This window comes from Solanum lycopersicum, chromosome 4 (assembly GCF_036512215.1).
Source record: "Solanum lycopersicum chromosome 4, SLM_r2.1".
NCBI classification, from domain to species: domain Eukaryota; kingdom Viridiplantae; phylum Streptophyta; class Magnoliopsida; order Solanales; family Solanaceae; genus Solanum; species Solanum lycopersicum.
In genome coordinates, this window is record NC_090803.1 from 17,039,386 (window position 1) to 17,067,260 (window position 27,875).

Here is a 27,875-nt window from a genome sequence, read left to right on the forward strand (position 1 = left end):
ATGAGGTTGAGGTAAGTGTATAGTCTATCCTCTCCAAAACTTAAGTAATTTACTTAAGAGATTACCCTTGTTATGTTAGTAAACTAAAAAAATGATATATTTCTTACAACTTTTTGTACCTTAATGGCAATGCCCTGGGTTTGTTTTTTGTATTGTTATTTTTGTCCATTGATTCAAAATAGTCACGTCACTTATTGTTTGGATTTTTTCTTTGTTACTATAGGTATGCTCCATAACCTTGACTGTATTTTAATTTTAGTTGTAGGTATGCTCCATAACCTTGACTGTATTTTTTAACATGTTTATAATCCTTTCACAAAGTACTATATTATTCTTCCTCATGAAATTCTTATAGGAGATATTGTTGCATATAAATCTGATTTTCCAAAGGATAAAAATTTGAATTTTAATTCCAAAGGTCACACTGCAATATTATTTTGGAATTCAAAATACATACTAGATGTGAGTCTTTGGAGCACTAGACATTACATGCATCTTCCTCTCTCTCCCCCCCCCCCCCCCCTTCCTTTATTGAAAATTTTGCAGCTTTTTCTTCTTTTATATTCATATCTTCTCTTGTCTTATGATTCTTTATTTTTTAATTATTCCGTGAGATGGTAGAATTAGAGATATTTTTTCAATTTATTCTCAACCAAACAAGTCCTAAGACTCCATAATTTTCACTTGTTATTTTCAGTCCAGAATTTTACATTTTAGTTTTTATTTTGAAGTAGGAATTACTAATAAATACTGTTGCCATTTTTTTCATTTAAGATAGTATGCTGAATTGATATTTGTTTTTAAAGATGCAGATCTAACTGGAATCAAGATTGAAGTTCATGAAAAGCTTAAAGAGAAGTGTTGCGAAATGAAGTAGTCAAAATGATAGATTCCGTTTGTAAAGGGGGAGGTGTATTAATGAAATTTCATCAACAAATCTAAAGTTGGGAATAAACAAATAAACAACTCAGTTTTTTTTTGCTCAAAACAAGTGAAGCTCACGAGATAGGAGAAAGACGTAACAATTAGATTACATTGTATCTTTCAAGATAAGCATATATTTGTTATAGGACATTATTTTGTTTTAAATTGTCTACATTTGTGACAAACCACTTGTCTTCTCATTACTTTCTGACCAGTAATATAATTTATTTTTAATTACGTATTAAATTTGCATTCTATCACAATTGTATTTTTCACTAATTACGATAATTTTTACTAACATGTTTGTGGTGTCAGTAAAACTAATATTTTTGGATATGAAATGATTTGTTTTAACAACAAAATTATAGGTCATTTTTGTAAGCGCAAAATTGTCATTAATTATAACATTTGGAGACAACAAATTTTCATACATAATGATAGTTTTTAGTGACCTAACTACTTTTATTTGACTACGAAATATATTTAACATTAGAGACAAATGATGTCGTCACTAATTAAAGTAAAAAATTAGTGACAACTTCATTTTGTTGGTATTGATAATTTTTTTGTTACGAAAATATGCAATCAACAACAAAGTTTTTATTTTTTTATACGAATGATTTTATCATAAATACTATGCATTTAGAGACAAACAAATTTCGTAGTTAATGCAACTTTATTTGGAGATAAAACACCAAATTTTCATTGTATACCTTTAGCTACCCATGATAGGGACGAACAAGCGACGTTTTTTTTCATCACTGAAATATGTTTTGTGACAAAAATGAGTTTTAAGTGATAAAATAATTTGTCACTTGATAACCAAGTTTGTAGTAGTGAGTGAATTAAGGATCACCCAGACACTTCTTTACTATAGAAATGTGGAATACCTAATGAAACGCCGCTAACTCTTGAGGTAGCTCTAACTTATAAGCCACATTGCTCACTCTCTTGGCGATTCTATAAGGTCCAGTATACTGGGGATTAAGTTTCCCTTCTTACCAAACCTCATAACGCCTTTCATGGGTGAAACCTTAAGATACACCCAATCGTCCACCTCAAACTCTACTAACCTTTTCCTAACATCTGTATAAGACTTTTGGCGACTTTGTGTCGTCTTCAATATTTCTTGGATCACTTTCACTTTCTCCATATATTGGTGAACTAGGTTTGGTCCTATCAACCCTGCTTCGCCAACTTCAAACCATTCAATAAGAGGTTTGCATCTTCTCCCATAAAGAGCTTCATATGGAGCCATTTGGATGCTTAATTGGTAACTGTTGTTATAAGCGAACTCAATGAGAGGTATATGATCATCCCAATCACCTTTGAAGTCGATCACAGAAGCTCTCAACATATATTCTAAGGTCTGGATAGTACGCTCTGCTTGTCCATCTGTGTGAGGATGAAAATCAATACTCAAATTCACCTTTGAACCCAAACCTTTCGAGAAATATTTCCAAAATCGTGCAGTAAATTGTGCACCTCTATCTTAAATATGGAGACCGAAATTCCATGAAGTCTTACCACTTCTTGAAGGAACAACATAGCATAATCCTCAGTCGAATAGGTAGTTTTTACCGGCATGAAATGGGCTAACTTTGTCATTCTGTCAACAATCACCCAAATAGAATCATGTTGCCTTCAAGATCTTGGCAAACCTGTGATGAAGTCCATATTAATCATCTCCCACTTCCATTTTGGAAGTTCTATATTCTGAGCTAAACCTCCAGGCCTTTAGTGCTCCACTTTCACTTGCTAATAATTTGAACACTTGGCAACAAACTCAGTGATATCCTTCTTCATACCTTCCCACCAATATATCTCTCTCAAATCACGGTACATCTTGGTGGAACTCGGATGAATGGAATATCTGGAGCTATGAGCCTCCTCCAAGATCCTCTCTTGGAGTCCATCCACCTCAGGTATACATAATCTATCTTGGTACTTCAGCACACCATCTCCCCCTTGTTCAAAAGTCAATAATCTTTGCTGATGGACACTTGCCTTCAAACTAAGCAAAATGAGATCTTAGTCTTGCTTCTCTTTCATCTCTAACACTAATGATGATTCAGCCCCATTACTCACCACTATACCTCCTTCTGTGGAATGCATAAGTCTGCTCCCAAACATGTGAGTTTGTGCACATCCTTAGCTAAGTCATTCTTCTCTTCTTCGACATGGGAAGTACTTCCCACGGACAACCTGCTTAAGGCATCAACAACCACATTAGCCTTACCTAGGTGGTAAAGAATACTCATGTCATAATTCTTGCGTATTTCCAATCACCTTCTCGGTCTGGGTTGAATTCTTTTGGAGTGAAAGCATTTTGGAGGCTCTTGTGATCAGGGGATATATCAACATGAACACCATACAAGTACTGATGCCATAGAGCAAATACCACTACAGTCAATTCTAAGTCATGAGTTGAATAATTCTTCTCATGAATCTTCAACTGTTTGGAGGCATAGACTAGTTTGATGTATTGTGTTTTTGGATCTATGAATTAGTGTTGATAATATAAAGTATCAAATACATGTCAATTTATTAGTATTTATTTTTTTGTGCTCTAATGAGTATAGTTTGCAATTTTTTATATAGATATATAAGTCATAATACATTAATGGTTACAACTTGATACATTACTAGTTTGACATATATAATAATGAGTTTTTAGAATTGTGAGTTGCTATGTTCTTGATATAAAGCATCATGATACATTAATATTTATCATTTTATCGAAATGCGAAAAAATGTGTTTTATATATGATACATTATACATGTAATTTTTGGTAAACACTTCAAAATGTTCGCGAATGAGGGTATCTTTTTTTATTTTTATTTTATTTTATTTTTAATTTTCTATATTCACATGTTATGAGTTTTGTGTAATAGTAGATACATTATTGTTAATTAAAAATTATAATGTATATTGATTAAATTCTTAATTTTTTACACAACTCTAATTTTTTGTACATTTTATTTATTTCTTACGATTAATGTATCCAGAATTTAAAATGAAGAAAAATAATTAGAAATGTTGATATTTATCATTAATTTATAAAATGTTGATTTTCTGTATCATTTATTCATTTTACCATGTAAAGTAATTTTGGTCATTTTTTTGTTGTCAAAAGTGTACGAAAGTTTAAAGTTCAAATTGAAGGATTATTTCTTACCAAAGAGAAGTTTTACATTTCTTTTTAGTAAAAAAAATTGAACGTTCAATATATTGAAGTGTTGCTATTAATAAATAAAAATTTGTTCAACTTTGTGTACATTTCTACTTGATAATGAAAATATCACATTGTTAAACTATTAAATTTTATAAATCTGGTATAGTGTTTATAAAAGGTATATTTTTTTGATTTTGATAATAATGTATCTGATATATCATGATTGTGAATGACTGTAATTTTTATGTTAAAATATCACACATATATAAAAGGAAAGACAAAATAATATATTCGATACATTAATTCATGTAAGTGATACATGTCGAAATATACATTGTAGTGGTTAGATAGAAACTGTATCAATAACTTAATAAATAACTTGTTGAATGATAAAATTATGTGATACTTAAATTTATAAAGTTTATCAATATCAGATAATTTTAAAGGTATCCTATTTTGTATTGTATACCACAAGCATTATAATTACAACAAAAAATAAAGAAAAACATATACAGTGAGATTATGAAATAAAATATATTGAAATTTGAATTCAAAATAACAAAGTTTATATAGAAAGATTCTAAAAGTTAATTTAATGTATTTTTTAAAAAGTAAAACATTCAAATGGATGTGTTCACAAATAATAATGACTATTCTATAAAACTTGATACATTATGCATTGTAGCAGTGATGTATTGGAGCAATAATAAAACTAACAAGCACTAAGTTAAAAATCAAAACAAACAAGATATATTGAAAAGCTGTATTTTTGACAGTATTGATCATGTAATGATAAATCCAACTTTTTTCTTCTTTCTTTGAGTGTTTTTTCAATAGTAGATTTAGAACTCGAGTATGCCTCTCTTTTTTTGACTTCTCCACTTTCAAATTCTTCATGACTAACATATTGATTTGTTTATTAGATTTATTTCCATAAACATTTTCATCATCATAATCAAATACGTAGGTGAATGTCACGATCCAAATCGGGCCACGACTGGCACCCACACTTACCCTCCTATGTGAGCGAACCAACCAATCTAAACCTTAACATTCCAAACATAATGAACTAAAACATTGCGGAAGACTTAAAAACTCATTAACAAAATAAATTAAATAACTTCTAAAACTCAAACATTTATTATTATCCCCAAAATCTGGAAGTCATCATCACAAGAACATCTACTTCAAATTACTAAAGCTAAGAGTATCTAGAAGCTAAAATACATAAAAAGCTAGTCCATGCCGGAACTTCAAGGCATCAAGATGTCACGACCCAAATCGGATCGCGACTGGCACCCACACTTACCCTCCTATGTGAGCGAACCAACCAATCTAAACCTTAACATTTCAATGTAATAACAACAGAAAGTAATGCGGAAGACTTAAACTCATTAATAAAAACCAATTCAATAACTATCAATATTCAACATCTATTATTCCCAAAACCTGGAAGTCATCATCACAAGAACATCTATTTTAAACTACTAATTCTAAGAGTTTCTAAGAAGCTAAAAATACATAAGAAGCTACTCTATGCCGGAAGTTCAAGGCATCAAGACATGAAGGAGAAGATCCAGTCCAAGCTAGAAGCGTTAGCTCACCCTGAAGATCCGGTGTGACGAAGACTGGCTTGAGTTACTGTTGAGTCGAAGATGACGGCACGTTTGCTGCACTCCACAAATAACAAGAAGAAAAACATAAAAGTAGGGGTCAGTACAAAACACGGGTACTGAGTAGATATCATCGGCCAACTCAAAATAGGGAACAGTATATATCAATATTATTGTAAATCAACTATAAAACTCAACTTGTAGCAACAACAAGTATTATAATCATCAATAAGTACCATCAAGTTCGTCCATGAGGGCTCAAGCCTCAACACCATACTCATCTGGGAATTAAGTATATTAAGTTGAGTATATTATCATCTTTCAAGATTCGTTATCTTTCCTCCTCTTGTGTCGGTACGTGACACTCCGATCCCCTACTACTATGTGTCGGTACGTGACACTCCGATCCCCTAATTCTATGTGTCAGAACGTGACACTCCGATCCCCTAATTCTATGTGTCGGAACGTGACACTCCGATCCCCTACATGTGTCGAAACGTGACACTCCGATCCCCTACATGTGTCGGTACGTGACACTCCGATCCCCTAAATGTGTCAGAACGTGACACTCCGATCCCCTACATGTGTCGGAACGTGACACTCCGATCCCCTACATGTGTCGGTACTTGACACTCCGATCCCCTAATTCTATGTGTCGGAACGTGACACTCCGATCCACTAATACTATGTGTCGGAACGTGACACTCCAATCCACTAATACTATGTGTCGGAACGTGACAGTCCGATCCACTAATATCATTCTGTAAATCATCAAGCCTTCTCTATTCCAAGGCATCATCAATCCCATTACTTCAATTCATCAAACCTTCTTCTATACCAAGGCCTCATCATTAATAATGTATATTAAAGTTTCTTTTCAAGATTTGGGATTCAATATTTTCATCATGCTTATCTTATCACAATCACATAATCATATTCATGCAAACATACCATTAAGCATATAGTAGGGTTTACAATACTACCAATACATATCATTCACTATTAAGAGTTTACTTCTGAAAGCATGAAACCATAACCTACCTCCACCGAAGAATTGAATCAAGCAAGAATTTTCCCAAAGCTTTGTTTCTCCCTTCTCGTTTGATTCTCTCTCTCTCTCCTGTTCTTTCTATTTTCTTTATTCAAACCCTCTTTCTTTTATCCTAATTAGTATATAATTAAGAATAAAAGATGGCAATAATACCCCACTAATTAACTTAGGGTTACCTCTTTTAACCCCTCAAGAATTTTAGTTATTAATATAACCCCACGAAATCTATAATTAAGGAAAGAATAGTCCAAAAACGTCCCTTAAAACGTGTAAGGAAATCCGATTCTGCCTGGGATTTGCGCAACCTGTGACGGGCCGTCGTGCCTGCGACTGTCCGTCCTACAGGTCGTCGCAAGAGTCAGAGAGTCAATTTCCACTGAACAATCTATGACGATCCGTCACGCCTGTGACGGTCCGTCCTGCCATTCCGTCACGAAGTTCAGAGAGTCGATTTTCAGTACCCAATTTCAGATTTTCTAAGTGTTTTGAAATGAGACCCTGCGACGGTCCGTCGTGCCCATGACGGATCGTCGTTTGGTCCGTCGCCTCAGCCTGTTTTTCCAGAATTGAAGTTTGTTGCTCAAAACGACTAAACAGGTCGTTACAGAAGACATGAAGAGGAAGATCCAGTCCAAGCTAGAAGCATTAGCTCACCCTGAAATCCGGAGTAATGAAGACTGGCTAGACTTGCGGTTGAGTTGAAGACGACGGCATGTTTGCTGCACTCCACAAATAATCAAAAAGGAAACATACAAGTAGGGGTTAGTACAAAACACGGGTACTCAGTAGGTATCATCGGCTAACTCACAATAGAAAACAGTATATATCAGATAACATCATAAAATCAACTACAATACTCAACATGCGGCATTTACAAATACCATAACCCTTGGTCATAACACCAAGCTCATCAACGAGGACTCACGCCTCCTCATCATACTCATTTGGAAATTAGGTTCATTAGATTGAGTATATTAACATCTTTCAGATTCATCACCTTTATTCTTGTGTCGGTACGTGACACTCCGCTCCCTTACTACTATGTGTCGGAACGTGACACTCCGATTTCCTAGTTCTACGTGTCAGTTCGTGACACCCGATCCCCTAATTCTACGTGTTGGTTCGTGACACCCGATCCCCTAATTCTACGTGTCGGTTCGTGACACCCGATCCCCTAATTCTACGTGTCGGTTCATGACACCCGATCCCCTAATTCTACGTGTCGGTTCGTGACACCCGATCCCCTAATTCTACGTGTCGGTTCGTGACACCCAATCCCCTAATTTCATTCCATTAATTCCTCAAGCCTTCTTTTATACCAAGGCATCATCAATCTCATTACTTTAGTTCATCAAGCCTTCTTTTATACCAAGGCATCATCAATATCAAGGGGTTTTCAAGATTTAGGATTCAATAGCTTCATAAGGCTTATTTCATCACAATTATATAATCACATTCATGCAAGCATACAATTAAGCATATAGAAGACTTACAATACACCCAACACATATCATTCGCTATTAAGAGTTAACTACGAATAGTATAAAACCATAACCTACCTCCACCGAAGATTAGAAATCAAGCAAGCAAGTTCCCAAAGCTTTGTTCTTCTTCTCGTTTCTCCTCTTTCTCGTTTGATCCCCTCTCTCTCTCTCTCTTTTTTTGTTCTTTCTTTTTCTTATTCAAACCCTCTTTCTTTTACCCTAATTAGCATATAATTAAGAATAAACGATGGCAATAATAACCCACTAATTTACTCAAGGTTACCTCTTTTAGCCCCCAAGTAATTGAGTTATTAATATTAAACCACTAACTTTATAATTATAAGCCGGAATAGTCAAAAACGTCCCTTAAAACATTAAAGAAATCTGACTCCGCCTGGGATTACGCAGCCTGTGACGGGCCGTCGTGCCTGTGACGGGCCGTCGTGCCTGCGACGGTCTGTCCTGCTGCTCCGTCACAGAGTTCAGAGACTCAATTCTCTGAAGAGTCTGTGATGGTCCGTCACGTCTGTGACGGTCCGTCCTGCCATTCCGCTACGAAGTTTAGAGAGTCGATTTCAGTACCCATTTTTCAGAATTTCTAAGTGTTTTGAAACGAGACACCCTTGACGGTCCGTCGTGCCCATGACGGTCCGTCGTGCCCATGACGGTCCGTCGTGGGTTCCGTCGTCCCAGCCAGGTTTTCCAAAAATAAAATCTGCTGCTCAAAACGACTAAATAGGTCGTTTCGATAGATACAATTTACCCATCGTTCGTCCCCGAACGATCACAAGAAGGAAAACAGGGGCGAAAAGGAGTACCTAAATCTGTAAACAAGTGTGGATATCTTTCTCGCATATCAGCCTCTTTCTCCCAAATGGCTTCTTCGACTGGTCGATTCTTCCATTGAACTTTGATGGATGCAATCTCCCTTGATCTCAACTTGCGAATTTCTCTATCTAGAATGGCAACAGGCTTCTCCTCATAAGTCAAATTCTCATCATGCAAAACTGAATCCCAACGAATTATGTAGTTTCCATCCCCATGGTATCTTTTCAACATAGACACATGAAATACCGGATGCACTCCGGACAGCCCTGGAGACAAGGCTAACTCATAAGCCACCTCCCCTACTCACATAAGTATTTCAAAGGGACCAATATACCTTGGGCTTAATTTTCCCCTTTTACCAAAACGCATCACCCTCCATAAACTCCAAGTCTCTAACCATGCGATCCGCATATTCCTTTTGCCTACTTTGCGCCGCTAGAAGCTTTTCTTGAATAGATTTCACTTTATCTAACGATTCCCTCAGAAGGTCAGTACCCTAAGGTCTAACTTCAAATGCATCAAACCAACCAATGGGAGACCTACATCTTCTCCCATATAGTGCCTTAAATGGGGCCATATCAATGCTGGAGTGATAGCTATTGTTGTAGGAGAACTCTGCTAAGGGTAAGAAGCTATCCCAATGACCACCAAATTCTATCACACATGCATGAAGCATATCCTCCAACACTTGAATCGTTCGTTCAGACTGACCATCGGTCTGAGGATGGATCGCAGTACTAAGGTCCAACCTAGTACCCAATTCCGCATGCAATGTTTTCCAAAACTTAGAAGTAAACTGAGTACCTCTATCTGATATGATGGAGAGTGGAACCCCATGCAACCGAACAATTTCTGAGATATAGATTTTGGCTAACTTCTCTGCATTGTAAGTCACCTTGACCGGAATGAAATGAGCAGACTTAGTTAACCTATCAACAATCACCCAAATAGATTCATACTTACCCATTGTCTTTGGAAGACCAACCACGAAATCCATTGCAATCCTTTCCCACTTCCATTCAGGAATGGGCATTCTCTGAAGTGTTCCTCCGAGCCTCTGATGTTCATACTTTACTTGCTGACAGTTTGGACATTTGGCAATAAAATTAACAATATCACGCTTCATTCTACTCCACCAAAAGTGTTGCTTTAGGTCACGATGCATCTTGGTTGCACCAGGATGTATAGAATACCTTGAACTATGAGCCTCTGTCAAAATAATGTTGATCAAATCATCAACGCGGGGTACACATACCCTTCCCTTGATTCTCAAAACACCTTCCTCATCCATTATTGCTTCTTTATCCTCTCCTCGCAACACCATATCCCGAATTCGGCTTAGTTTCTCATCATCAAACTGTTTTCCCTTGATTTCGTCAAGAAAAGAGGATCTCGCCTCCACACTGGCCAAAAATCCTCCCTTCTCATTTACTTCTAACCTCATAAAGTCGTTAGCCAGAGTCTGAACCTTGTAGCCAATGGACGTCTAGAAACTTGCAAGTGAGCTAGACTTCCCATGCTCCCTACCTTTCTAGTTAAGGCGTCTACCACAACATTAGCCTTTCCCGGATGATACAAGATCGTGATATCGTAGTCCTTCAGTAATTCCATCCATCTCCTCTATCTCAAATTCAAATCTTTTTGAGTAAAGACATACTGTAGGCTACGATGATCCGTGTATACTTCATACTTAACTCCGTATAGATAGTGTCTCCATTGCTTTAAGGCAAACACTACCGCAGCCAATTCCAAATCATGGGTCAGATAATTACGTTCGTGCACCTTTAATTGCCTTGAAGCATAAGCAATTACGTTCTTCTCTTGCATTAGCACTGCACCCAACCCCGAATAGGATGCATCACAATAGACAATGAAATTCTTACCTTCCACTGGCAAGGTAAGGATTGGTGCGGTAGTCAACAAAGTCTTGAGCTTCTGAAAGCTTTCTTCACACTCGTCTTACCATACAAATGGAACATTCTGTTTAGTCAAGTTCGTCAATTGGGAAGCAATGGAAGAGAATCCCTTGAGAAATCGACGGTAATAACTAGCTAAACCAACAAAGCTTCTTATTTCTGACACATTAGTAGGTCTGACCCAATTCTTCACCGTCTCAATCTTAGAAGGATCTACCATCACCCCATCCTTCGAAACCACATGCCCCAAGAAGGACACTGCATCTAGCCAAAACTCACACTTGGAGAATTTGGCATAAAGCTTTTTCTCCCTCAACATTTCCAATACCATTCTCAAATGCTCTTCATGTTTCTTCTTGCTCTTTGAGTATACCAATATATCATCAATAAATACGATCACAAATAGATCCAGATATGGCTTAAAAATCCCATTCATCAAGCTCATGAAAGCAGCAGGGGCATTCGTAAGACCAAAAGACATCACTACAAATTCGTAATGCCCATACCTGGTCCGAAAAGCAGTCTTTGGCACATCCGTTGCCCGTATCTTCAATTGGTGATAAACGGATCTCAAGTCAATCTTAGAGAAGACACAAGCACCTTGTAACTGATCGAACAAGTCATCAATGCGAGGAACGGGATGCTTGTTCTTAATAGTTACCTTGTTCAACTGCCTGTAGTCTATGCACATCCTAAAACTCCCATCCTTTTTCTTCACAAATAATACCGGAGCACCCCATGGAGATGTACTTGGTCTAATAAAGCCTTTGCTTAGCAACTCTTGAAGTTGGGCCTTTAACTCTCTTAACTCCGCGGGAGCCATTCTATAAGGGGGTATAAAAATGGGGCGAGTACCAGATTCAAGATCAATGCAGAAGTCAATATCTCTATCCGGTGGCATACCCAGAAGGTCTGCGAGAAACACATCTAAAAACTCACGAACTATCGAGACCGACTTAATTGAAGGTACTTGGGTAGTGTCATCCCTGAGGTGTGCCAAAAAAGATAAACACCCTTTACTAACCATTCTCTTAGCATGAAGAAAGGAGATGATATGAACCGGATTGGAAGTGTAGTCACCCTCCCACACTAACGGATCTGTCCTAGGCTTGGCTAACATCACAGTTTTAGCATTACAATCCAAGATTGCAAAATTTGGGGAAAGCCAAGTCATACCCAGAATTACATCAAAGTCGACCATTTCTAAGATAACCAAGTCTACATAAGTATTGCTCTCCATAAAAGTCACAGGACAAGACCTATACACCTTCTCAACTAACACAGATTCACCCATCGGAGTAGAAACACGATAGGCATGTCAAGCAATTCACAATTTAATTTAAGACCATTAGCAAATGAGGAAGATACATATGAAAATGTGGATCCAGGGTCAAATAATACAAAAGACATGCAATCACAAACCAAAAGATTACCTGTGATGACAACATCTGATGTCTCCGCTTCTGACCGCCCAGGGAAAGCGTAACAATGGGCCCTATCACCTGTTTGTCCGTTGCCCCTACCATGTTGTGCTGTAGTGGCTACAGTTTGCCCATCACCCCGGCCGTTTTAGTGACCACTATTACCTCGACCACCACGTCCTCCAGAATGACGGCCTCTTCCATGACCACCTCTACCTCTAACTATGTGAGGTCTGTAATTCTGTTTTGGACATTACCTCTTGATGTGTCCAGTCTCCCCACATCCATAACATTCTCTGGATTCAAGCATAGGCCTCTCAGAGAAATGTTTACTTGTCTGAGGTGGACCCCCAACTACAGTCTGTAGTGAAGACTGAATTGGTCGGACTGAGTAACCTCCTGAACCCTGTCCTCTAGAGTAAGAACCATTAAACTGACCTCCCTTTCGACCTTTTTGATGTCGATGCCATGGTGAAGTCATCTGGCTTCACTCCCTCTACCTCTATCACGAAGTCTACCACTTCTTGAAAAGATTTCGCTGTAGCCGCTACCTGTAAGGCTGAAATTCGCAACTTTGATCTCAACCCCTTCACAAAACGGCGAATCCGCTCTTTTGGACTAAAACAAAGTTGGGTGGCATACCGAGATAATGCACGCAACTTAGCCTCATATACAGTAACCGACATCCTACCTTGCTCTAGACTCAAAAACTCATCTCTTTTCCTTTTCGTCAAAGTCCGGGGGATATACTTCTCCATAAACAAGCTAGAGAATGATGCCTAAATCATAGGTGGTGCCTCTATTGGTTGACACTCAACATGTGACCGCCACCACATTTTGGCGTTTCCTTGAAACTGATAAGTCACAAACTCAACACCAAACCGTTCTACTATACCCATCTTGTGTAGTAGCTCATGACAGTCAACTAGAAAATCGTAGGCATCCTCAGATTCAGCACCCTTGAAGACTGGAGGTTTCAATTTCAAGAACTTACTGAAAAGTTCATGCTGATCATTTGTCATTATAGGCCCTGTAGTCAGACGAGGAAACGTGCCTATTTCTAATGAGGCATCCATGCGGGGAGCCACAGTAGTTACCTGTTGTACTTCCGGAGCCTGAGGTACTGGTGTAGAAAACACTGGAGGTGTTTGACCTTGATCAGATAACCCACTAAGATAAGCAAGAACCTGATTGATCATCTCTGAGGTAGGTTGGGGAGACAATCCCTCGTTCTGTACTTGTTCAGCTTCCCCTTCCTCACCCTCTCTTACTACTTCTTCAGTCGGTGGAGGAGTCACTGCCCTAGTATCAGATGGGCTAGGTGCTCGTCCTCTTTAGAGGACGTCCTCCCACGACCTCTTGCTGCTACTCTTCCTCGAGCTACAGCCCCAGTGGCTGGCTGAGACGCTTCTTGTCTTGCCGATGTTGGTGTTGGCGCAGTCGTTGCTCTAGTTCTAACCATCCACGAAATTGAGTGAAGATGGTCAGATACCAATTTGTATCACCTAGATACCAATTGGATCCAAGTAATAGCACGAAGGAAAGAAAGAATGGAATTTTCCTAAAGTCTTATAGCCTCTCAAAGAAAAGTAAAGGCGTCCCCCTACCGTTCCTTAAGACTCTACTAGACTCGTTCTTGTGTGATGAGACCAACGACTTAAATGCTCTGATACCAAGTTTGTCACGACCCAAATCGGGCCGCGACTGGCACCCACACTTACCCTCCTATGTAAGCGAACCAACCAATCTAAACCTTAACATTCCAAACATAATGAACTAAAACATTGCGGAAGACTTAAAAACTCATTAACAAAATAAATCAAATAACTTCTAAAACTCAAACATTTATTATTATCCCTAAAATCTGGAAGTCATCATCACAAGAACATCTACTTCAAATTACTAAAGCTAAGAGTATCTAGAAGCTAAAATACATAAAAAGCTAGTCCACGCCGGGACTTCAAGGCATCAAGACATGAAGAGGAAGATCTAGTCCAAGCTAGAAGCATTAGCTCACCCTGAAATCCGGAGTAATTAAGACTGGCTAGAGTTGCGGTTGAGTTGAAGACGACGGCACGTTTGCTGCACTCCACAAATAATCAAAAAGGAAACATACAAGTAGGGGTCAGTACAAAACACGGGTACTGAATAGGTATCATCGGCCAACTCAAAATAGAAAACAGTATATATCAGATAACATCATAAAATCAACTACAATACTCAACATGCGGCATTTACAATTACCATAACCCTTGGTCATAACACCAAGCTCATCAACGAGGATTCACGCCTCCTCATCATACTCATTTGGGAATTAGGTTCATTAGATTGAGTATATTAACATCTTTCAGATTCATCACCTTTATTCTTGTGTCGGTACGTGACACTCCGCTCCCTTACTACTATGTGTCAGAACGTGACACTTCGATCCCCTAGTTATACGTGTCGGTTCGTGACACCCGATCCCCTAATTCTACGTGTCAGTTCATGACACCCGATCCCCTAATTTTACATGTCGGTTCGGGACACCCGATCCCCTAATTCTACGTGTCAGTTCATGACACCCGATCCCCTAATTCTACGTGTCGGTTCGTGACACCCGATCCCCTAATTCTACGTGTCGGTTCGTGACACCAGATCTCCTAATTTCATTCCATTAACTCCTCAAGCTTTCTTTTATACCAAGGCATCATCAATCTCATTACTTTAGTTCATCAAGCCTTCTTTTATACCAAGGCATCATCAATATCAAGAGGTTTTCAAGATTTAGGATTCAATAGCTTCATCATGCTTATTTCATCACAATTATATAATCGCATTCATGCAAGCATACAATTAAGCATATAGAAGACTTACAATACACCCAACACATATCATTCGCTATTAAGAGTTAACTACGAATAGTATAAAACCATAACCTACCTCCACCGAAGATTAGAAATAAAGCAAGCAAGTTCCCAAAGCTTTGTTCTTCTTCTCGTTTCTCCTCTTTCTCGTTAGATCCCCTCTCTCTCTCTCTTTCTGTTCTTTTCTTTTTCTTATTCAAACCCTCTTTCTTTTATCCTAATTAGCATATAGTTAAGAATAAAATATGGCAATAATAACCCACTAATTTACTCAAGGTTACCTCTTTTAGCCCCCAAGTAATTGAGTTATTAATATTAAACCACTAACTTTATAATTATAAGCCGGAATAGTCAAAAACGTCCCTTAAAACATTAAAGAAATCTGACTCCGCCTGGGATTACGCAGCCTGTAACGGGCCGCGTGCTTGCGACGGTTCGTCCTGCTGCTCCGTCACAGAGTTCAGAGACTCAATTCTCTGAAGAGTCTGTGACGGTCCGTCACGTCTGTGACGGTCCGTCCTGCCATTCCGTTATGAAGTTCAGAGAGTCGATTTCAGTATCCATTTTTCAGAATTTCTAAGTGTTTTGAAATGAGACACCCTCGACGGTCCGTCGTGCCCATGACGGTCCGTCGTGGGTTCCGTCGTCCTAGCCAGTTTTTCCAGAAATAAAATCTGCTGCTCAAACGACTAAACAGGTCGTTACAGTGAAATTAATTTTTATAATAAATTTAATACTAAAAGAGGAAGCAAAATCATATGCAGCAGAAATCTGAGTTCAAAACCACCATTTTTTCTACAAAATCAACCCTACTAGTAACAAACTTCATTTTTAGTCATTTTTTTCACACAAATTTTCGAGCGATGTTCATGATAGAAACTCCAATAATAATATACCTAACGATATTAGCCCAAGCGACGATGTCATAATTGTAGGTGCAAAATCTTAACAAAATTATTTTAGAAAATGACAATTGAAGAACTTAAAAGAAAAAAATTGATAAAGAAATAGTTCTACCTTTCTAGGAACTTCAAATTGATGAACTGGAGATATAATAGATGTGAAATTTAAAAATGGAGTGATGGATGTAACAAACAATATGTGAGAGTGATTTTAGGCATGCAAATAGATACAAAAATCGTTGGCTAGGAAGGATCATGAATAGTGTATCCAGAAAACGACAGAAAAAGAAAAAAATGGAATTTTAAAATATTCTAAAAGGATAAATTAGCAATTAAGTCATAATTAGTAACATATTTAGTCAAAATAACAATAAGTTAAAATATTTATTTAAAATGACAGAATGACTATTTTTATAAAACTATATGTATTCATATTTTAGTATTTTAATAATTTTATTTGTGGAAAATCATATATTATAATAAAATACACACTAATAACCATTTTAAACTACAAAAAATTAAATTAGTACAATTTACCTTTTCATTATCATTCACCTTTCTTTCCCACATTTCATGTTTCTTCACCATATCTCACCTTTCAAATTTAGATTCCTTCAAGGTGCTAAATTTTGGTTCACTAAGAAATTCTTTATTGTTAAACTAAAACTATTTATTAGCAGATTTCTCGATTGGCAAAGTAATTTCCATCATCCAATATAATTTTTTTTGATTTGATGTTTAAAGCACAAATTATACATAATACGGATTTCTACACGAATTTTCCAATTTTCATGTGATTTTTTTTAAATATTCATCATATATTTATAATTTTCAATTTTTTATGATTCTCTTTTAATTTATCAGATTCTAGAAATTCATATATATGTTTATTTTGTTTGATGTTGAATACATTTTAATATTTGAATACCTTTTTTTATTATGATGTTGAATACATTTATATCATTATACAAAATAAAACATAAAAATTAGAATAAATACAAATACAAATAATATATCTATTAGAATGAATACGACTCAGAGCCTGTTTGGATTGACTTAAAAACAAGTAACTTTAAAAAGTATTTTTGAAAGTGCTGAAACTTATTTTTAAAATAAGTAGTTATGTGTTTGGATAAAAGTACTGTAATTGAAAAAAATTGTTGATGTGTTTGACAAATAAGTGCTGGTAAACACCTTTTTAATCAAAATGTCTGAAATACAATGTTGTTAACATGATAAAAAGTTGATTACTTTAAGGTTTTTATATTTTAAAAAAATAAAACAAAATTAATTTATATTTACATCCATAAGTAATAATATTTCCTATCATTCACATATTTCTCTATCATCACAATTTATTTATAATAATAACTATAATAATAATGATGATAATGATGATGGTGGTGGTGATAATAATAATAATAATAATAATAATAATAATAAATAATAATAATAATAGTAATAATAACTATAATAATAATTAATAATAATAATAGTAGTAGTAATAATAATAATGGTAATAATAATAGTAATAATAATAATAGTAATATTAATAGTAATAGTAATAGTAATAATAATAGTAATAGTAATAATAATAGTAATAATAATAATAGTAATATTAATAGTAGTAATAATAGTAATAGTAATAGTGATAGTAATAATGATAGTAATAGTAATAGTAATAGTAATAGTAATAGTAATAATAATAATAATAATAATATATAATAATAATAATAATAATAATGCTAAAAATAATAATAATAATAATAATAATAAAAGAATTAAGAACAAAAACGTAATATACACATAAAATAGTTTTTATGTTGAAAAAAAACCACCCCACCTAACTTCTAGCTTTTGGTTTAAAATAAGTCATTTTTTACTTAACATAAGTCACTTTTATGACTGTCAAAGACTCTAATAAGTCAAAAACTTACTTTTATGTGTCACGACCCAAAACGGACCGTGAGTGGCACCCACATTTATCCTCCTATGTGAGTGAACCAACCAATCTAACCCCAATCATTTACCAATAACAAAAGAAAATAATGCGGAAGACTTAAAACTCATTAACGAAATCAATTAACAACTTCTAAAATTTATCAATTAATATCCCCAAAATCTGGAAGTCATCATCACAAGAACATCTATCCTCAAATTACAAATCTAAGAGTACCTAAGAAGCTAAAATACATAAAAAGCTAGTCCATGCCGGAACTTCAAGGCATCAAGACATGAAGAGGAAGATCCAGTCCAAGCTAGAAGCATTAGCTCACCCTGAAATTCGGAGTAATGAAGACTAGCTAGAGTTGCGGTTGAGTTGAAGATGACGGTATGTTTGCTGCACTCCACATATAACTAAGAAAGAAACCTACAAGTAGGGGTCAGTACAAAACACAGGTACTGAGTAGATATCATCGGCCAACTCAAAATAGAAAACAGTATATATATCAGATAATATCATAAAATCAACTACAATACTCAACATTCGGCATTTACAACTACCATAACCCTTGGTCACAACACCAAGCACATCAATGAGGAATCACGCCTCCCCATCATACTCATTTGGGAATTAGGTTCATTAAATTAAGTATATTAACATATCTCAAGATTCATTCTCTTTACTAATCCTGGTGCCGGAACATGACACCCGATCCATATTCTATCCTGGTGTCGGAGCGTGACACTCCGATCCTCATATACTATCCTTGTACCGGAACGTGGCACCCGATCCATATACTATCCGTGTGTCGGAACATGACACTCCGATCCTCATATACTATCCTGGTACCAAAATGTGGCACCCGATCCATATACTATTTGGTGTCGGAACGTGACACTCTGATCCTCATATACTATCCTGGTACCGGAATGTGGCACCCAATCCATATACTATCCTGGTGTTGGAACGTGACACTCCGATCCTCATATACTATCCTGATACCGGAATGTGGCACCCGATCCGCTAATCTCACTACTTTCGTTCATCAAGCCTTCTTTTATACCAAGGCATCATCATTAACAAGTAGATTATGGCTTTTCAAGATTTAGGATTCAATAGCTTCATCATGCTTATTTTATCACAATTATATAATCACATTCATGCAAGCATACAATTAAGCATATAGAAGGGCTTACAACACTACCCAATACATATCATTCGCTATTAAGAGTTTACTACGAATAGCATAAACCATAACCTACCTCCACCGAAGATTAGTGACCAAGCAAGCAAATTCCCCAAGGCTTTGTGTTTTCCTCTTCTCGTTCGATCCTCTCTCTCTCTTTGTTCTTTCTATTTTCTTTATTCAAACCCTCATTATTTTACCCTAATTAGCATATAATTAAGAATAAAAGATGGCAATAATAACCCACTAATTTACTCAAGGTTACCTCTTTTAACCCCCAAGTAATTAGACTTATTAACATTAACCCACTAACTTTATAATTACAGCAGGAATAGTCAAAAATGTCCCTTAAAAAAATAAAGAAATCCGACTCAGGCTGGGATTACGCAGCCTGTGACAGCCCATCGTGCCTGCGACGGTCCGTCCTGCTACTCCATCACAGAGTTCAGAGACTCTATTACCTTAAGGAGTCTGTGACGGTCTGTCACGCCTGTGACGGTCCGTCCTGCCATTCCGTTACGAAGTTCAGAGAGTCGATTTCAATACCCATTTTTCAGAATTTATAAGTGTTTTGAAATGAGACCCCTTCGACGGTCCGTCGTACCCATGACGGTCCGTCGTCTCAGCCAGTTTTCCAGAAATAATATCTGTTGCTCAAAACGACTAAACAGGTCATTACAATAGATACCAATTTACCCATCGTTCTTCCTCGAACGATCATAAGAAGAAAAACAAGGGCGAAAAAAAGTACCTGAATCTGTAAACAGGTGTGGGTATCTTTCTTGCATATCAGCCTCTTTCTCCCAATTGGCTTCTTCAACGGGTCGATTCTTCTATTGAACTTTGATGGATGCAATCTCCCTTGACCTCATCTTGCGAACTTCTCTATCTAAAATGGCAACAGGCTCCTCCTCATAAGACAAATTTTCATCAAGCAGAACTGAATCCCAACGAATGATGTAGTTTCCATCCCATGGTATCTTTTCAACATAGGCACATGAAATACCGGATGCACTCCGGACAGTTCTGGAGGCAAGGCTAACTCATAAGCCACCTCCCCTACTCGCTTAAGTACTTCAAAGGGACCAATATACCTTGGGCTTAATTTACCCCTTTTACCATAACGCATCACCCCTTTCATGGGTAAGACCTTCAGCAAGACTTGTTCACCCTCCATGAACTCCAAGTCTCTAACCTTTCGATCTGCATATTCCTTTTGCCTACTTTGTGCCGCTAACAGCTTTTCTGGAATAGATTTCACTTTATCTAACGATTCTCTCAGAAGGTCAGTACCCCAAGGTCTAACCTCAAATGCATCAAACCACCCAATGGGAGACCTACATCTTCTCCCATATAGTGCCTCAAATAGGGCCATATCAATGTTTGAGTGATAGCTATTGTTGTAGGAGAACTCTGCTAAGGGTAAGAAGCTATCCCAATGACCACCAAATTCTATCACACATGCACGAAACATATCCTCCAACACTTGAATCATTCGCTCAGACTGACCATCGTTCTGAGGATGGAACGCAGTACTAAGGTCCAACCTAGTACTCAATTCCGCATGCAATGTTTTCCAAAACATAGAAGTAAACTGCGTACCCCTATCTGATATAATGGAGAGTGGAACCCCATGCAACCGAACAATTTCTGAGATATAGATTTTGGCTAACTTCTCTGCATTGTAAGTCACCTTGACCGGAATGAAATGAGCAGACTTTATTAACCTATCAACAACCACCCAAATAGAGTCATACTTACCTATTGTCTTTGGAAGACCAACTACGAAATCCATTGCAATCCTTTCCCACTTCCATTCAGGAATGGGCATTCTCTGAAGTGTTCCTCCGGGCCTCTGGTGTTCATACTTTACTTGCTGACAGTTTGGACATTTGGAAATAAAATCAACAATATCACGCTTCATTCTACTCCACTAAAAGTGTTGCTTTAGGTCACGATACATCTTGGTTGCACCAGGATGTATAGAATACCTTGAACTATGAGCCTCTGTCAGAATAGTATTGATCAAATCATCGACGCTGGGTACACATACCCTTCCCTTGATTCTCAAAACACCTTCCTCATTGATTTGTGCTTCCTTAGCCTCTCCTCGCAATACTTTATCTTGTATTCTGCTTAGTTTCTCATCCTCAAATTGTTTTCCCTTAATCTTGTCAAGAAAAGAAGGTCTTGCCTCCACACAAGCCAACAATCCTCCCTTATCATTTACTTCTAGCCTCATCAAGTCGTTAGCCAGAGTCTGAACCTCTCTAGTCAATGGACGTATAGAAACTTGCATGTGAGCTAGACTTCCCATGCTCCCTGCCTTTCTACTTAAGGCGTCTGCCACAACATTAGCCTTTCCCGGATGATACAAGATAGTGATGTCATAGTCCTTCAGTAGTTCCATCCATCTCCTCTGCCTCAAGTTCAAATCTTTCTGAGTAAAGACGTACTGTAGGCTACGATGATCCGTGTAGACTTCACACTTAACCCCATATAAATAATGTCTCCATTGCTTTAATGCAAACACTACCGCAGCCAGTTCCAAATCATGGGTCAGGTAATTGCGTTCATGCACCTTTAATTGCCTTGAAGCATAAGCAATTACATTCTTCTCTTGCATTAGCACTGCACCCAAACCCGAATAGGATGCATCACAATAAACAATGAAGTTCTTACCCTCTACTGGCAAGGTAAGGATAGGTGCAGTAGTCAACAAAGTCTTGAGTTTCTGAAAGCTTTCTTCACATTCATCCGACCATACAAATGGAACATTCTGCTTAGTCAAGTTCGTCAATTGGGAAGCAATGGAAGAGAATCCCTTGACGAATCGACGGTAATAGCTAGCTAAACCAACAAAGCTCCTTATTTCTGACACATTAATAGGTCTTACCTAATTCTTCACCGTCTCAATCTTAGAAGGATCCACCATCACCCCATCCTTAGAAACCACATGCCCCAAGAAGGACACTGCATCTAGCCAAAACTCACACTTGGAGAATTTGACATAAAGCTTTTTCTCCCTCAACATTTCCAATACAATTCTCAAGTGCTCCTCATGTTCCTTCTTGATCTTTGAGTATACCAGTATATCATCAATAAATACGATCACAAAGAGATCCAGATATGGCTTAAAAATCCCATTCATCAAGCTCATGAAAGCAGCAGGGGCATTCGTAAGACCAAAAGACATCACTACAAATTCGTAATGCCCATACCTGGTCCGTAACGCAGTCTTTGGCACATCCGTTGCCTGTATTTTCAATTGATGATAACTGGATCTCAAGTCATTCTTAGAAAAGACACAAGCGCCTTGTAACTGATCGAACAAGTCATCAATGCGAGGAATGGGATATTTGTTCCTAATAGTTACCTTGTTCAATTGCCGGTAGTCTATGCATATCCGAAAACTCCCATCCTTCTTCTTCACAAATAACAGCGGAGCACCCCACGGAGATGCACTTGGTCTAATGAAGCCTTTGCTCAACAACTCTTGAAGTTGGGCCTTTAACTCTCTTAACTCTGCGGGAGCCATTCTATAAGGGGGTATAGAAATGGGGCGAGTACCCGATTCAAGCTCACTGCAGAAGTCAATATCTCTATCCGGTGGCATACCAGGATGGTCTGCAGGAAACACATCTAAAAACTCGCGAACTATCGAAACCGACTCAATTGGAGGTACTTGGGCAGTATCATCCCTGAGATGTGCAAAGAACGCTAAACAACCCTTACTAACCATTTTCTTAGCACGAAGAAAGGAGATGGTACGAACCGGATTGGAAGTGTAGTCGCCTTCCCACACTAACGGATCTGTCCCAAGCTTGGCTAACGTCACTGTTTTAGTATTACAATCCAAGATCGCAAAATTCGTAGAAAGCCAAGTCATACCCAGAATTACATCAAAATCAACCATTTCTAAGATAACCAAGTCTACATAAGTATTGTTTCCTACAAAATTCACCAAATAAGACCTATATCTCCTTTCAACTATTATAGACTCACCCACCAGAGTAGACACACGAATAGGTATGTCAAGCAATTCACAATGTAAATTAAGACCATTAGCAAATGAGGAAGATACATATGAAAATGTGGAGCCAGGATCAAATAATACAGAAGCCATGCAATCACAAATCAAAAGATTACCTGTGATAATAGCATCCGATGTCTCCGCTTCAAACCGCCCAGGGAAGGCGTAACAATGGGCCCTGTCACCTGTTTGTCCGTTGCCCCTACCATATTGTGTTGTAGTGGCTCCAGTTTTCCCATCACCCCGACCGTTTTGGTGACCACCATTACCTCGACCACCACGTCCTCCAGAATGACGGCCTCTTCCATGACCACCTCTACCTCTGACTATGGGAGGTCTGTAGTTCTGTTTTGGACATTACCTCTTGATGTGTCCAGTCTCCCCACATCCATAACATTCTCTGGATTCAAGCATTGGTCTCTGTGAGAATGACGAAGTCTGGGAATAACCTCCAACCTCAGAGAAATGTTGATCGGTCTGAGGTGGACCCCCAACTACAGTCTGTAGTGAGGACTGAATTGGTCGGATTGAGTAACCTCCTGAGCCCTGTCCTCTGGAGTAAGAACCATTAAAATCACCTCCCTTTCGAAACCTTTTTGATTTTGATGCCATGGTGAAGTCATCTAGCTTCACTCCTTCCACCTCTATCACGAAGTCCACCACTTCTTGAAAGGATTGTGCCGTAGCCGCTACCTGTAAAGCCGAAATCCGCAATTCTGACCTCAACCCCTTTACAAAACTGCGAATCCGCTGTTGTGGACTGAAACAAAGTTGGATGGCATACCTGGAGAGTGCACAAAATTTAGCCTCATAGGTAGAAACCGACATCCTGCCTTGCTCTAGGCTCAAGAACTCATCTCTTTTCCTATCCCTCAAAGTTCGGGGGATATACTTCTCCATAAACAAGCTAGAGAATGATGCCCAAGTCATAGGTAGTGCCTCTGTTGGTTGACACTCAACATGTGACCGCCACCACATTTTGGCGTTCCCTTGAAACTGATAAGTCACAAACTCAACACCAAACCGTTCTACTATACCCATCTTGTGTAGTAGCTCATGACAGTCAACCAGAAAATCATAGGCATCCTCAGATTCAGCACCCTTGAAGACTGGAGGTTTCAATTTCAAAAACTTACTGAAAAGTTCATGTTGATCATTTGTCATTATAGGCGCTATAGTCAGACGAGGAAACGTGCCTATTTCCAATGAGGCATCCATGCGGGGAGCCATAGTAGCCGCATGTTGTACCTCCGGAACCTGAGGTGCTGGTGCAGAAAACAATGGAGGTGTCTGGCCCGGATCAAATAACCCACTAAGATAAGCAAGAACCTGATTTATCATCTCTGGGGTCGGTTGGGGTGGTAGTTCCTCGTTCTGCACTTGCTCAGTTTCCCCTTCCTCACCCTCTCTTACTACTTCTTCAGTCGATGGAGGAGTCACCGCCCTAGTACCAGATGGGATAGGTGCTTGTCCTCTTCCTCTAGAGGACATCCTCCCACGACGTATTCCACGGCCTCTTGCCGCTACTCTTCCTCTAGCTATAGCCCCAGTGGCTGGTTCAGACGCACCCTGTCCCGCCGGTGCTGGTGTTGGCTCACATACTATCCTGGTATCGGAACGTGGCACCCGATCCCCTAATCTCACTACTTTCGTTCATCAAGCCTTCTTTTATACCAAGGCATCATCATTAACAAGTAGATTAGGGCTTTTCATGATTTAGGATTCAATAGCTTCATCATGCTTATTTTATCACAATTATATAATCACATTCATGCAAGCATACAATTAAGCATATAGAAGGGTTTACAACACTACCCAATACATATCATTCGCTATTAAGAGATTACTACGAATAGCATAAACCATAACCTACCTCCTCCGAAGATTAGTGATCAAGCAAGCAAATTCCCCAAGGCTTTGTGTTTTCCTCTTCTCGTTCGATCCTCTCTCTCTTTGTTCTTTCTATTTTCTTTATTCAAACCCTCTTTCTTTTACCCTAATTAGCATTTAATTAAGAATAAAAGATGGCAATAATAACCCACTAATTTACTCAAGGTTACCTCTTTTAACCCCCAAGTAATTAGATTAACATTAACCCACTAACTTTATAATTAAAGCAGGAATAGTCAAAAACGTCTCTTAAAACATTAAAGAAATCCGACTCCGCCTGGGATTATGCAGCCTGTGACAGCCCATCGTGCCTGCGACTGTCCGTCCTGCTGCTCCGTCACAGGGTTCAGAGACTCAATTCCCTTAAGGAGTCTGTGACGGTCTGTCACGCCTGTGACGGTCCGTCCTGCCATTCCGTTACGAAGTTCAGAGAGTCGATTTCAATACCCATTTTTCAGAATTTCTAAGTGTTTTGAAACGAGACCCCCTCGACGGTCCGTCGTGCGCATGACGGTCCATCGTGGGATCCGTCGTCTCAGCCAGTTTTCCAGAAATAACATCTGTTGCTCAAAACGACCAAACAGGTCGTTACAATATGCCAGTTTGACTAGTTTTTAAGCTCATCCAAAGAGACTCTTAGGAAAGAACACATAATTTTGAAGAGAAAATAAATTACAAAAAAAATGAATACAAATATATTTCTTAAATAGCTACAGATTCATTTGACATACCTATTGGAATGAATACGACTAATAAAGAGATACGGGTTTAATTATACAAGATACAACATGAAAACTAGGATTGAATAAAAAAAACTATGACATATATATTGGAATACATACGATTTAAAAAATGATACGAAATTCTGATTAAAAAAATAAATACCTTGTGAGAAAAGTGTGTCAAATAACATGAAAACTAGAACGAATACAAATATAAATGACATACACATTAGATTGAATATGATTAATAGGATAAACAATTTTGGTAAATAAAATAAATACACTGTGAAAAAAGTATGTCAAATGACATATAAAATTATAGGTGTCAAATTTGTAAATTTTAAAAAATCAATTTTTTTAATAGATAAAATTCAAAGTTATTATCATAAAGTTTCATAACAATAACAAGTTTGAAAGACAAGGAAAAATAATGGCCTTTAGGAAGAAGGAAGAGACCATCTATTTTAGGTCTCATAATCTTTTGTAAGGAAAGTCATAAATATTTTCAGCAACTTAATTCAATTTGAATTATTTTCCCCTTAATTTCTCTAGTATATTTTTAATTATTAAATTAAATAAAGAAAAAAATAAATAAATTAACCCATAACAAACATTGTCATTTTTAATAAATATTGAAAGTATTTCTAAGGGATCCTATTAAATGTCAAATTATTGTTGTTTTGAAAAATTTCTCGTTTAAAATGGTAGGCAATTTCATAGAATATGGAAAAAAATGTTTTGTAGTTAGGTAATTTATCCTAATTTGTTAGTTAACAATAATAATTAATAATAGTGTGAGAAAATAAGTATCAAATTTTGGCGTTTGTCCCAAACTCCTAAATCTTGAACCTGTCCTCATACTGAAAGGAAAAATTAGCAAACTAGTTAAATAACCTAATTTAATTATTTAAATCTTCTATTCTTTATAAATATTAGTAAAAATGTAAAATTTTCATTTTAAAGAAATTGTGTATTCTAATTTTTCCTCTACCCAAAACGAGTTGTGAGTGACACCCACACTTAACTTCTTAAGTGGGTGAACCAAGGAATCCAAAACCCGACATATATCGATAAAAAAATACGGAAGCTCAAAACTTATTAAATTAACCAATCAAATCAACCTCTAACATCTATTACACATTATCGCTAAAACCTGAAAGTCATCACATCAAAGACATATGTTCTCAATTACCAAGCTTAAAAGTATTGTAAATACCAAATAAATAAATTAGATGGTTCATGTCCGAAATTTAAAAACATCATGACATGAATGAGAGAATCCAACACGAGCTAGAAATATTAGCTCACCCTGAACACTAATGTACTGGAGTCTGGCTAGAGATGAGGGTGATTCAAAGTCGTTGGTACACTTGTTGCACTCCACAAAAGAAACAAAGAAAATAGAAGTAGGGGTCAGTACAAGGAACACGTACTGAGTGGGTATCATCGGCCAACCCAAAATAGAATCAATATATATTCAGTAATAATATAAAATCAACTACAATACTTGGTAGGTGGCAAGCAACAAATAACATGAATCAGTGACAAAAACGCAATAGTAGGTGTACAATCGATCATAATATCAAGCACACCTATGAGGGCTTGTGCCTCCACACTATACTCATTTGAAAAATGTGTTCTTTGAGATTGAGTATATTAAGTTAACTCAAGATTCCTTTCCTTTAATGTTATCATGTGGAACATGACACTCTGATCCCATATACCGTATTGGAACGTGACACTCCGATCTCATAATACCTTGTCGGAACGTGACACTCCTATTAATAATATCGTGTCACGGAATGTGACACTCTGATCCAATTATCTGACTAATTTATTTCATAAAGCCTTCTTCGTCCAAGGCTTCATTTCGATAAAGAGGGTTCAATATTATAAATTCAACGGTCTCAGAATTTTAGATCAACCACACAACCAAGA

At 37.4% G+C, this 27,875-nt stretch overlaps 1 protein-coding gene across 1 annotated transcript; it reads right to left on the minus strand.

Annotated features, from left to right (window-relative positions):
• Nucleotides 1-1,867: 1,867 nt before the first annotated feature.
• On the minus strand, nt 1,868-22,830 carry LOC138347970 (uncharacterized). Its single transcript, XM_069296579.1, has 4 exons — nt 22,514-22,830; nt 13,511-13,715; nt 3,214-3,304; nt 1,868-2,415 (listed from the first exon to the last, which is right to left on the minus strand). Exons 1-4 carry the CDS (start codon nt 22,828-22,830, stop codon nt 1,868-1,870), a joined length of 1,161 nt encoding a protein of 386 aa, XP_069152680.1.
• Between the last annotated feature and the right edge of the window lie 5,045 nt (nt 22,831-27,875).

What these genes read in the sequence shown, in the direction of transcription:
- LOC138347970 (XM_069296579.1), bottom strand. Translation starts at nt 22,830, where the DNA reads ATGGCTCCCGCAGAGTTAAGAGAGTTAAAGGCCCAACTTCAAGAGTTG. An exon ending in AAGACTGCGTTACGGACCAG is followed by an intron (nt 13,716 to 22,513) that starts GTATGGGCATTA and finishes ATCTGATACTAG; the next exon opens with GGCAGTGACTCCTCCACCGA. An exon ending in AGGCTCCGGAAGTACAACAG is followed by an intron (nt 3,305 to 13,510) that starts GTAACTACTGTG and finishes CTATGGCATCAG; the next exon opens with TACTTGTATGGTGTTCATGT.